At 35.2% G+C, this 13204-nt stretch overlaps 2 protein-coding genes across 2 annotated transcripts; one reads left to right on the top strand and one right to left on the bottom strand.

Annotated features, from left to right (window-relative positions):
• Positions 1-1492: 1492 nt before the first annotated feature.
• Positions 1493-6738, bottom strand: LOC21399367 (NAC domain-containing protein 60). Its single transcript, XM_024169286.1, has 4 exons — positions 6456-6738; positions 5372-5625; positions 2596-2877; positions 1493-2139 (listed from the first exon to the last, which is right to left on the bottom strand). Exons 1-4 carry the CDS (start codon positions 6646-6648, stop codon positions 1651-1653), a joined length of 1218 nt encoding a protein of 405 aa, XP_024025054.1. The 5' UTR covers positions 6649-6738; the 3' UTR covers positions 1493-1650.
• Positions 6739-9020: 2282 nt separating this feature from the next.
• On the top strand, positions 9021-12948 carry LOC21399366 (bifunctional nitrilase/nitrile hydratase NIT4A). Its single transcript, XM_010103722.2, has 5 exons — positions 9021-9292; positions 9529-9708; positions 10377-10670; positions 11327-11608; positions 12498-12948. Exons 1-5 carry the CDS (start codon positions 9151-9153, stop codon positions 12647-12649), a joined length of 1050 nt encoding a protein of 349 aa, XP_010102024.1. The 5' UTR covers positions 9021-9150; the 3' UTR covers positions 12650-12948.
• The last annotated feature ends 256 nt before the right edge of the window (positions 12949-13204 follow it).

Here is a 13204-nt window from a genome sequence, read left to right as displayed (position 1 = left end):
GCTGGATGAGCGACGGTGGGCATTCTCCCACGTCTTCTTCGGCTGGAAAAGAGAGAGAAGAAAAAAAACTGAAATCCGTTTTCAGAAAACGAAAACGTGAAAATAAAAACGTATTTTTTTCGTTTTCAGTTTTTCACAAAAAGACAAAAACATTTTTGTTTTTGTTTTCTAACACAACCTTCGCCAAACACGTTTTTCATTTCTGTTTTCAATTTTTTGCTTCGAAAAAGGTGAAAAATGAAAACAAAAAGGATAACAAACAGGCCCATAGATTACCAAAAGTATCCTTAATAGTAAAAAACATAACCTACAAAATTATCACTAGAAAATTACTAAATGACACAGAGATGTAAAAATAAAATTTTGTCTCCAGCTCTGACATCGATCACCGTCTCCGGTGTCTGTCGCTAGTCATGATCTGTCAGATTATGTTATAACTTGCCAGATTATTTTTTTTATTTTTAACTAAAAAATGATAGGTTGTTTCCGACTTCGACATCAGTCGCCGACCACCATCCGTAATCTGTCAGATTATTTTTCTATTTTCAACTAAGAAATCGCACATTGTTTTCAGCCTCAGCGTCTGTCGCCAATCATAATCAGCAACGGCGGAGGGAGGTGAGGCCTGGGGGGCATATGCCCCCCCAGGATTTTTAGTTTTTCAATTTTTACCCTATATGTTTTGAAATTTTGTTCATATATGCCCCCTTCATTAACAAAAATTCCAAAATTTCTCCAATAATTTTATCTGAATAATTTTTTTACATGGTTCTTTTGGTCTTTTTCTATTAAATCTGATACTTTTTAATATGCCTAATTGGATTTTTTTCCTTAGTTTACTCTAGCTAAAAACTTTTTTCCAAATTTGTCCCTTCTACAATATCTTTTTATATAATCTTTATTTTATCATAAGTGAGCCTCAAAAAAAAAATTAATAAATAACCTATTAAAAATATATTTCTTTAATGTGTCACTAATTAAGAATTTTTTTCTAAACCACCCTCTCAGAATTTTTATTCGCTTATAAAAAAATGCAATAAACTGATCAATATTCACCTGTGTAAAATGTTCTTTCAACTAATTAACTACATTAAGAGTTGAACGTATTAGGGTCTATAACATTTTTTACATTTTCAATTTGTGTCCTCCCAAACAAAATTATAACTCCGCCATTGATAATCTGACAGATTAAGAGGATATTTGGTACCTAGATTCGTTCCCTGATTCGAATCATAGTTCGTGATTTGCTACAGTATTTTCTCTCACAAAAAATACACGTAAATAAAAAATAATTCTAATCACATGGTTCTAATCCATGAACCAAACGTCTCCTAAGTTTAGGATATCAGATTAAGTTTAGGTCATTCAAAGCCCCTTAAATGATCTAAAAAAAGGATTTGAGCTCCTCCGCTTTTGTCCTGATGACGTGAAGGATGATTATTGACTTGAGAAAAACCAGGTATAACAATTAATATTCTCTCTTAATTCTATTCCTCTTTCTAACATTTCTTTTATTCTTTTCTCTCCCTTAGTTGTATTTCCTCTCTTGTTCCTGCTTCAAATATGCTTCTTTTGGTATAACACGACAGCATTCAGGTAGTAGAATTAGAAAATTAAAGGAATAAGTTAAACGAGTCCCTGTATTGGCATTTAACGTAAGAAGCAGCCCCTGTAAAAAGACTCACATATGGTCATTCTAACACGCCAGAAACCTCCCAACAAAGACGCAAACAAAGCCATAAAAGCCAGAAGAAGAAATACTGCAAGTATCAGATGCCGGCTTGCTGTTGTCCTAGCCGATAAGACACTCGCGGAACATTTTGGCGACTCTTTTGAGTTTGGGCGTGTATTTTTCCCAACAAGGTAATCACTCTTTGTGCTTGCAGTATTTTCCATTGCCTTTTCACGGTTGGTCCGTACAGTTTCCTTTTTCAATCTGATTCTTCGGTTTGCAGTGCCTTGGAATGGAAGATCCTGGGACACAGCAGCCTCCCCGGGCTGTTGAGATTTTTGCACCTCCTCGGGCACGAACGCAGCCAACGGGCTGATGTCAAGAGCAGCAGATATTAAAGTTTCGTCAAGTTTGATAATGTCATCTTTCAGTATTTCCGCAAAAAAGTCATCATCATCATCATAATCCTGCAAAGGGCCAAAATCAAATGGAACTTATGAATTGGCATCTTATTAAATTATGTAACTTGAGCTCAAAACAGTCATTTCAGATGTGATGTTCCATAGACTTAAAAGGTTTAAATTAAATGGTCGTCGGAATCTTATGATAATATAATTGAACAACGCACAGCAAATTCCTCTGGCTGCCTCAAATAATTCATTTCTCCGTTGGCCATTCATTCCCTTTAGCGGGAATCAATACCAAGACGGTGCAAGAATTTTCTTTCCTCATTCTTTATATTATATAGCGGCACCAAACTACCCTTCTTAATTTTGTTAGTGAACACATGATTAAATGAGAAAGGAAAACGCTCCTATTCCCTATTCCATTCATGTGAAATAAACACACCCATGGGCTTGAAGAAGAAAGCCGAAAAGAAGAGTAATGTAGTCTTAACATAACAATCATTGAGTAAAAAATACCTTTTGTTGACCAGAACATTCTGGCTGTGTAACCTCGGATGCGAGTTTTTGACTGGATTCAGATGCAGAATCAATTTGCTCGATAGAATAAGAGTCATAACTGCTACTACACTTCTTCGAACAACATTCATTAGCCTTGTCCCCTGGTTCAGTACCAACTTCAGAGGCTGCACAATTACTATTATGCATAGTTGATAATGGCCTTTGACTTGAAGAAGCTCGGTTACTGTCATTTAGACGGAACTCACTGTTCTTTCGAAGGCGGCAAACAACCATAAAGTCCTGCAGGTGTAGAAAGTGCACAATATAAAATGACAGTTCATCAAGTTCTATTATGAAGTAGATTTTTCCAGAAGAAACATAAATCTAAGTGCTAACTGCAATGACAAGAGAGTAACACAAGGAACTGCTTCCCATCTAAATCACATATGCAGCAAGAAACTAGTCATTGAACCTCTTTTTTTGTTCTTTGGTTCTTCATTATCATCATTGAACCAGTTCAAGATAAACAAGGCAGATCTTATTTGGGGCATCAGCTTTTACCGAAAACCACCACCCTAACTGAATATAGAGAACTTTTGAATAGGCTAGTTCAACCTTGGCCGGAACACCTCCAACTTATTGATTATAATCACAAAGTTCACAGCATTACGCACACTACATATCCTCCACATGATATGCTAGGAATGTGAGAAACACGTTACAAACTTTGTTGCAACGCAACTTATGCTGATTCATTTGTTGTTCAAGAATCAAATTGACTGGTAGATAGTTTTAGCTGACATGCAGCGACTTTCACCTTGGAATTTTGTTGCTTCTTTCATTTAAGAAGTATCGCCATTCCATTACAGATCACCAGACTATTAACATATTTAGGATATCTATCAGCCTGAATCCATTTTGTTGGAATTTCAAACTTCAGTCCAATCATCTTGTACGAAATTGGATTTAATGATCCAACAAACCTTTGGTTACCCAACAAAATTGGATCAGATGGGACTGCATTAGTTGGTTAAAGTGGTTGGTTCGATTTATAATTCAACCTTAGAGAAAGGTGAGAAGGCCAGGATAGGCAAATGTTAGGAAGCGCACAATGAAATTCAAATCTAACAAGATAATAAAGGTTTTTCCAGCCCAACAAAGACAAGTTCCATAAGCATTATTTCCTTATACTGTACTTCTTCCCATTTTTTACCCGAGATTTTGCTTAGGCCCTTGCAATAAGATTTTTGTTTTCCTCATAGTGCTGCTGGCTAATTTTTTAAATTCTCTCTTCCATATCATATAATCAGAGTATAGATTAACAGTAACACCTAGCTTTTCTAGTGACATTTATAGTCACCATGAATATTCCTTCAGGGCCTATGGCATTTTTTGCATGCTCATTTGTGTGTGGGTTTGAGTTACAATCTAATAATATGAAAAAAGGCTTTTGTAGCCTGACGATGGGAGCTTCCACAAGCGTATTTCCCGATACGTTGGTTGAATTAGTTATTCTATTTAGCCAGAGGGGTTTGAATCAGCACCTCACACTAGGGTTCTTATTTTGCTCGTGATATTCTAACGAGGAATACATCTTAAAAGCCTGCAAACTTTTTATGTGTTTGGAATTTTTTTGTTTTTCCCTCTCCTTTTTGAGGCATCAGACATGGTGGGCATACAAGCACTGATTACTTATGGCGTCATCCATCTACAGATATCCATGAACCCAGCTCACAAGTTGTAAAAGGCCTTGCCACACAAGAAGAGAACAGAAATAGAGACATAAAAATAGACGCTATACTTGAGATCTACAGTTATGTTACCATCCAATATTAAGATTCAGATATACTAGCATGAATCACCATCAATAGTGATTACTGATAAAGAATCAAAGACGATGAGAAATATGGAGAGGAGGGCAGAGGAGGGAGAACTCGGTCACACTTTCCTCATGATCTAAAGTTGTTTATTCACGTGATCAGTTAGGAAACAAAACCAAATTACTAACAAATGTCAAGTAATATTGAATAAATCATCTTAATCTAAATAATCTGTGTAAACTCTAGAAGGACCTAGACATACGAATTGATAATGAGAAACTATTTACATTTCAAATACCAGACCAGTTCTTTGTCAAAATAAAAATGGACAGAACCATGAAGACATACTTTATGACCAGTCACTATTAGTACGGGCTGATGGAGAGCTGAAAGAAGAGATGCAGGAAACAACATTAGCAGGCATCCCAACTTTAGTCTTCAAATGATAGAGAAAGTTTAATGATAAGAAAATGAAAAAAAGGGTAGCTTTTAACGTCAAAATATCTCATAAAACAAACTCGCAATTCTGTTGTGCAGTCTTTTTTAATCAGACATATTTGTCAGTTAAAAGAAAGGGAAACAATCAGGTAACCAAGTCATAAAAATGTAGGACAAATTTAAGCGCAAGAAATTGAAGTTTGACACATATGAAATAGCTAGTGCCGTAATCTTCCCCATTAATAATATAGTCGGAAGGCGTAAATAAAGAGGGAAATGATAAATACGTTGATTAACCAACATGATTGCAATTTGACCAAGTGCAATTTTTTTTGTTAATTAACCTAGTGCAATTTCTTAGTATAGTTAGCAGCATCTTGGAAAACAATAGAAAAACAGCGAGCTTTCGACTTTAGGATTAGTAGAAAAATCCTGTAAACAAACTCTGTTAAACTAATGTTTATCTCCAAGACAAGAATTTCTGTATTTACTTCATACCAAATAGCCAGCATAGAAAAGGATGTTCTCCTAAATACCTGGGATTTGTCAAGCACACAGTATTCATGCATAATCCACTCAGTCCTTTCCCCTTTCGGCGCACGACCGGTATGGAACACTAGTGTCCTCTTGGTACCAATAAAAGTTGAGCCAGACTTCACATTACGTTCTTTTCCAGTGGCTTTCCAATAACCTAACTCAGTTGCCCTCTTACTTTGTGAGCCATTCGGGTACTTCCTTCCACGAGGAGAAAAGAAGAACCACTCAGTCTCTGATGGTATTACAGACTTGTCTGGTTAAGAATACACCAGCACTAATCAGATGCAAAATCCAATAAAAATTATTAGTAACTTCTATAGATGATGGAACCATAATTGATTTCGGGGTTCCATCAATCAAACATAGTTACGTACAAAATGGTAACAAACTAACCACCCTATTTATTCACCAAAACTCGAAAAGACCGCTACTTCTACAGTAACACCAACTACAGTCAACATGGAACAATGTTAAAAAAATATAGAGAAAAAAAGAAAAAAAGTGTTCAGCGTATAAAATTATTATGACACTATGTTTATGTGTTTGGTTCATCATGTGCCTTCTTCGCATTAAACGTTTTTGGTTTAAAAAAAGGGACACAAATATCGGGTTACTTAGGTTATACTATCTGATTACCAGAGAAAAAATGCAGAAAAACTTCAAACTTTTCATTCCAAAACCACAAAAGTTAAAACAACTATATTTCGAACCTATTCAACAAACCGACCGTAGAAAACCCGACCGATCAATTTCATAGGTGATCGATTAGTCCATTGGTCCCCCTCAGTTGGTTTCCATTCTTTTGCAATACTCTTTTAACTTTGAGGTTCCAAATGCTAAAACACATATATAATAAATATAAACAAAGCACAATTAGTTCAATTTCTTACATACGAACAAGAAACAAAGCTTACAATTTTTTTAATCTTCCAAAACCAAATTAATAATTAATTCGTAATCAACTTTTCACGTGCAAAAAACCTTTCAGTCTCAAAATCCAAACCTACGAATCCCAAACCTAAGGAAATCAAACAAGAAGAAAAAACAAAAAGATAAGTTACTAAATCAGTAGCGGAAAGAAACCTAGTAACTCCCATGGCTCGTACTTCCAAATCTCGACCTCGGGGATGACTTCTACACTCTTGTCGGCGCCGTCCATCTTGTTCTTGAGGTAATACGAGATCAGTTCCTCGTCCGTCGGCGAAAACCTAAACCCCGGGAACATCGACAACGCCGCTATCGACATCTGCGCCTCCCTCGACGGAGCTCCGGCCATGGCTATGTCTAAACGACGATGCGTTTTGATACTTTGATCGGTTGTCCTGTCGTATTTCTTTGGGAAGAGATGGAGAATAAGAGAGAGAGAGATTCGTTTCGGTGGGAAAGAGAAATGGAAAAGGAATTTAAAAGGCCTTTAAACCAAAGGCTTCCTTTTTTTTTTTCTTTTTTGTTTTGCGTGTCCATGTGGTTGCCTCAGCTGAAGGGCACGTCCGACCTTTTACGGAACCAGATATTGTCACGTGGTCACTCTCAAGTTGATTTCTAATTAAAATAATTTTAAAAAAATTAATAACGACACTCTTTTTTATTAATTTCTACATTTATTATTTTTAACTTGATATATTATTATTATTTATGTAAAAAATTAGATAATAAAATTCACGTGTTAAACAGTTAATATAAAAAATAACAAATAAAGTGACAAAAAAATTACATTAGCATTTCTTTAATGTTATTAATGACTTATTACTTTCTAGCACGGTGTGCAAGATAATATCTAAGTAAAAAATTCATATAAGAGCCTTTTTTTTAAATATATATATAGCATACGTTATTCTATTAATAAAAAGAAGATACATTAACATATTAGTAGGTTATGTTTTGTGTCCGTTATATTTAAATAAAATTATGTAAAAATTAAAAGTATGTAGATTTAACGATTAGAAAAATCTGATCTATTGGTATGCCAGATATACCAAAAAATCTTCCTAATAAAAAATAAAGATTACAAATATGATTGGACTCAAAACCCTCTCAATATAATAGTTTTTTAAAAAAAATACGATTTTTACTTAATAACTCTCATTTTACTAATAAAAAATAAAATCATTAAAAATTCAAATTTTCATATTAGTAAAAGAAATCATTTAAAAAATCAAATTTCAATACACAAACAAACACTTATACACCCCGTCACTTAAGCTAGTCGAGTGGCATAATAGGTTGGATAGCTTAAGGTAGACGTTTTTCTAAGTTTTCTTGAAATGCAGGATTTTACAATCTTTTTTTTAATGGAAAGTTTCATTTCACAAGAAACAAATTACACAAGACATAAATGACCCTAAATACAAAGCAATTCAACTCGACTGAATCCACCGGTAAAGACCAAAATAACACAGAGGTGAAAATAAGTACCGAGACTCAAATGAGAAAGACTCACTCGACACATAAACTTCAAACTTTACCATTTCTCGTTAAACAGCACCAAAACAGTCGATGGACTAGCTTAGTCAATCGAGACCAAACCCCACGTAATGGGGACCATCATACCACGACATAGAGGACACTCTACCTAGAAAACATATAGCACACCGTTTACAAACAAGTAGGGGACACAAGCAGAGGACATCGCCTCCGTTATTACCGAAACAAAAACACCGACGTAGAACAAAAAAACACACCAAAATGGTAGAAACATCAACTCCCTTATTACAACTAAACAAAAGAAAGATCTACCGGCAGCAATCCATTGGCCGTGGAACAGAAGTTAGATCTGAGCTGAGCCATCCTAAAAGGACAATGAAGAACGAAACCACACACCTCCTAAAGAATCTCACCATCATGTGGATCAACACACTATGAGAGTGTAACTACCTGCCGCCGAACACGCTGAAAATAACGGTCCAAACGAGAAGTAAATCACCTCCATGATATGTTAGATACGTCCTAACAGATGTGCTGCTCCACACACATCCACTATCATGAGACAGTCGTCGTCGAGATGAATCTGGGGACTAAATTTCTAGGCTGGAAACCCGGTGATGCGTCTAAAGACGATATCGGAGTTCCAACCAAATACTACGGCTTTTTTTCATACTCAAAGAGAGAAAGAGAAGGAGAGAGAAAAGAACGTCCGGCATTTTACAATCTATGCACCCTAAGCTATTGCATTTGAATCGAGTAATACTAAAGCACAATAAATAAATAAATAATGTTATACTTGTAGGACCATGTTTATCACCATGAAACATTTTTTAGGTGCAAAATATTCTCTTCTTTTAGTATCTATCTGTGGTAGCAAATCATTGGCATTCCATAAATGGGTAGTTAGGACAAAATCATTGCCAAGATAGCAACTTCTTTTTTTTTTTTTTTTTGGAAACATTTTGAAGGTATTTTTAATGATATTAAATATGTATTTTCAAGACTGTTTTTGGACATAAAACGTCATTTTAATCCTTCTATTTAATTAATTTAAGAATATTTTAAAAAATTTGAAAATATTTAAAAGCATTTAAAATTTTTTTAAAAAAAAAAACCTCAAAATTTTTATATTTAAATACAATACCTATGAATAGAGAAAAGTATTCTTCTACACTATAAAAGCACCTTAAAAATTTCAAGGATATCCAACCGTTTTCATCTTCTTTGAAAGACATCATCAGAAGAATAAGCTGGTAAATTCTAGAAGAAGAAGAGTCAAACTGAGCACCTACAAAACCATGGAAAATACATAAAAACCATAGAAAAATCTAAACGAAAATCAAGAACGAAAAAAATGGCGTTGGTCCCTTCTGCCACGGTGAACGAAGGCCCAATCTTCGCCGAGGTCGACATGGGCGCCGACTCCTCCTCTCCCACCGTCCGCGCCACCGTCGTCCAGGCCTCCACCATCTTCTACGACACTCCCGCCACTCTTGGTTGGTTCCTATCTTCTCTCTCTCATACGTATCAACTTGGAGCATCTCCATTGCCGTGTCAATTTAGTGTGTCAGTGTCAAATATCAATATTTAAGTAGTAAAATTATTTTCTAACGCAGTGCTAATTCAGTGCCAAATTTGAGATATCGTACTAAATTTTAGGACTTGTTCAACCAAAATTGCGATCAGTGCTGCCTTGTGGTTTGAATTTCGTGTGTGTGTGTGTGGGGTGCAGATAAGGCGGAGAGATTGTTGGCCGAGGCAGCAGTGTATGGCTCTCAGCTCGTTGTGTTTCCCGAGGCATTCATTGGCGGTTACCCTCGTGGTTCGAATTTTGGAGCTACCATTGGGAATAGGACTGCCAAGGGTAAAGAGGAATTCCGTAGGTACCATGCCTCTGCCATTGATGTTCCTGGTGAGTACCTGTGGCTTCTATTTTTCGATTTATAAACTTTAACAGTTAAACAATGTTGTACTTGTTGGAATTGCCTGTTAAATTCTAGTTAGTTGTTAATGTCAATTATTTCTTGACTAAGGTCGTTAGTTTCAAGAAGGAATGAGTTCCAATTTCGGTTAGGGAACTAAACTAACAGTTGTATCAGTTTGTAGTTAGTTTATAAATACTGATATATTTTGATTTGAGATTTCTGATTGAACTAAGGCCTTCTTGGTTCATTCCTGGAGGAAGAGGTCTAAATTCTTGTTCTGATTGAGCATTTGAAGATTTCTAGAGTGCTTTTCTCATAGATGTAGGCTTAAAGTGCCAAACCATGTAAATCCTGTCTCGCTGTTTCTTTTCGTTTGTGAATTCATCTTCTTTTCTTCCATTAATCCCAAAGGTTTGTAGTTGGATGCTCAAGTGTGCTTCAACTTCTTTCTGGATTATTGATGACTCTCGCAAAAGTAATAAAGAATTTATTGTTTTCAATTGCTCTCAATATGTTTCTGCTGGTTCGTGATGAAGCCAAAAGTTTAGTTTATACTGATTTTAGCTGTTTAAATTTAGCTGGAGGTTATCAATGTCTTCCATAGTTTATATCAATTTAGTATGTATTTTTACTTTTTTGTTTTTGAGTTATGTAGGACCTGAAGTTGAGCGATTGGCTGCAATGGCTGGAAAGTACAAGGTATATCTGGTTATGGGTGTAATAGAAAGAGACGGTTATACGCTCTATTGTACTGTACTGTTTTTTGATTCTCAAGGTCATTACCTTGGAAAGCACCGAAAAGTCATGCCAACAGCTCTGGAGCGAATCATATGGGGCTTTGGAGATGGATCTACAATTCCTGTTTTTGAGACTCCTATTGGAAAAATTGGTGCTGCTATTTGTTGGGAGAATAGAATGCCACTTTTAAGAACAGCCATGTATGCTAAAGGTTAGAAAAATCAAGCTTAAATTCCTTTTCACTCAAACACATTCTCTTAAACACCTCTCTCTCAAATCATGAAACTGTCAAATATACACTTGTGGAGCCTTACCCTTGTTCAGCTTTTGAATTGAAGTAGAAGATAAGAGCTATATAGTTTGTTCACTGTAAAAAGCACTATAGTTTCATTGGGTTTAGCTTACAGCTAATCTGTATCGTATAGTTTTTGTGAGGCATAAGGATTGCCAATTGCCATTGTAGCATTCCCTTTTTAGTTGCATACTTCTGATGTTCTGCATTAATCTAGTCACATTTAATGCTTCTTTCTCATTCACAAACTCTTGGCCCTTGTTGTTACATTGTGTTCTCCAACGATCGGCATTTTTACATCATAAACTGGTGATCATTTCAGGAATTTTTATTTCCATTTCAGTGTAGACATTTTCATCTTTACTACTTAGTGATGAAGTTCTTACATATCTAGTTAGGCTCAAACGTACAGGTATTGATTGGTGGAATTCACATTATTATTATTATTATTATTATTTTACTTTTTTGTACATTTGGCTTTTTAGCTGGTGTTTATGATGATTAGTTCAGTTTAGATTATGATATCATGGAATTTGTTGTCTTGGCTTTAATCATTAGACTTTCATCGTTTTTAGGCATTGAGATATATTGTGCTCCGACGGCTGATGCAAGAGAGGTATGGCAAGCATCAATGACCCATATTGCGGTAGAGGGTGGATGTTTCGTTTTGTCTGCCAATCAATTCTGTCGAAGGAAGGATTATCCCCCACCTCCAGAGTATGTATTTTCAGGTACAGAAGAAGACCTTACTCCAGATTCTGTTGTCTGTGCTGGAGGAAGTGTCATTATATCGCCATCAGGAACAGTTCTGGCAGGACCCAATTATGATGGGGAGGCTCTCATCTCAGCTGATCTAGGTATTTTACTTTTTTCATTTATTAATAATTTCTTAAAAGATTTAAAAAAATCCGGGTTTTGGAACATTTTGCCATCCCTTATATGATTGGCCACAAGAATCAAGAATATGGAAGTGAAGGGTTTTGGGAAAACAATAGTCTACATAATTGGTCAAAAGGCACATGCAAAGTTCTCTGAGATGGTTAGTCTTACCAATAGGTGGAGCACAAATTTTTTTAAGATTGCTTTGATGTCACACATTTATGTCTGAACAATTCATCTCAGCAGATCTAGGCATTTTACCTTTTTTTTTTGGGTAAATGATTTAGGTGTTTTACTTTCCTTCCTTTAATGTTTCCCTTGACATAGATTTTGAGTTTTGGAATACTCTTTTGAAACTTTTACGTATTTGGTGAAAAAAAAAAAAAAAAAAAAAAAAAAAAAAAAAAAAAAAAAAAAGCAATGCAGAATAAAGAGTGAAAGAGAAGCAGGAACAATAGATAATTAGGAAGAGGAAGAATTGGATAATCTGTTAATACAACGATAAAAGCTTAACAATGTTTGACATAACCAGCATAAAGAAATCACTCTAACTTAATAGGATAATCTTAAATCTCCTAACTAACATAATTATCACATACCCCTTAGTAATTCTGATATGTTCACGACGTAAACTCCATGTGGTTTCATAAATAAAAATTATCTGGAGTTGTTTGTTACTAACATGAGGACCACATGCTAACTTTCACTTATTTTTGCTACCATATGGAAGCGTCGTACATAATTCATAATTGGCTCAGATTCTCCTTAGTAGTACTAATAAATAGTTTTCTCTTCCAAACAATAATTGGCTTGGATTCCCCATCTTTTTTTTTTTTGACACTACCAATCATGTAAAATCGTTTGCAGATCTTGGAGAAATAGTGAGGGCGAAATTTGATTTCGATGTGGTCGGACACTATTCAAGGCCCGAAATCCTTAGCTTGATTGTGAGAGACCATCCAACAAATCTAGTTACTTTCACATCTTCTTCCAAGACAGAAGGCTCTCAGAAGTCATAGTTGTTTCTTTGCCAAATTGGATTTCAGCTCTCAAGATGTAAGCTATCTTCACTAATAACTGGATGGAGCCTTGTTTTAACCTAGTTTACATTAGTTGGCAGTTGCATTGTGACTGTATATTCCTGTATAGACACAACATGTCTTTGCAGTGTAACATTTGTGCTTTAATAAGTCTAAATTCTTACTTTTTGACGTCAGAATTTGGTTGTAATAAACCAAAAATTTAAATGGGTCTCAATGTTAAATCTTTGTATTGCCAGAAATTTGTTTTTTTTGGTTTATTTTATTTTTGTAAGTTATTTCACACCAATTTTAATGCCTCGCATTTTTTACTTGAGCTTTTGTTGTTGTGCTGTTCTTCTCTTAGTGAAATTTTCTTCTGGAACTGAACAAAGGGAGCTATTATATATTTAAGCATATACATTATTCTTGTGTGAAGTTTTCATCAATTATAATCTATAAAATTCTGAACTTAGGGAACATATTTTGGTTTATACTCTTTTCAAGTTTGCATATGTGGCTTTGATCTTTGAATACTTTTTCTTTCCTAAATTC

This window comes from Morus notabilis, unplaced genomic scaffold (assembly GCF_000414095.1).
Source record: "Morus notabilis unplaced genomic scaffold, ASM41409v2 Scaffold133, whole genome shotgun sequence".
Taxonomy (NCBI): Eukaryota; Viridiplantae; Streptophyta; class Magnoliopsida; order Rosales; family Moraceae; genus Morus; species Morus notabilis.
The sequence above is the reverse complement of the archived record's forward strand: the minus strand, read 5'-3'. Positions and strand labels throughout refer to the sequence as shown.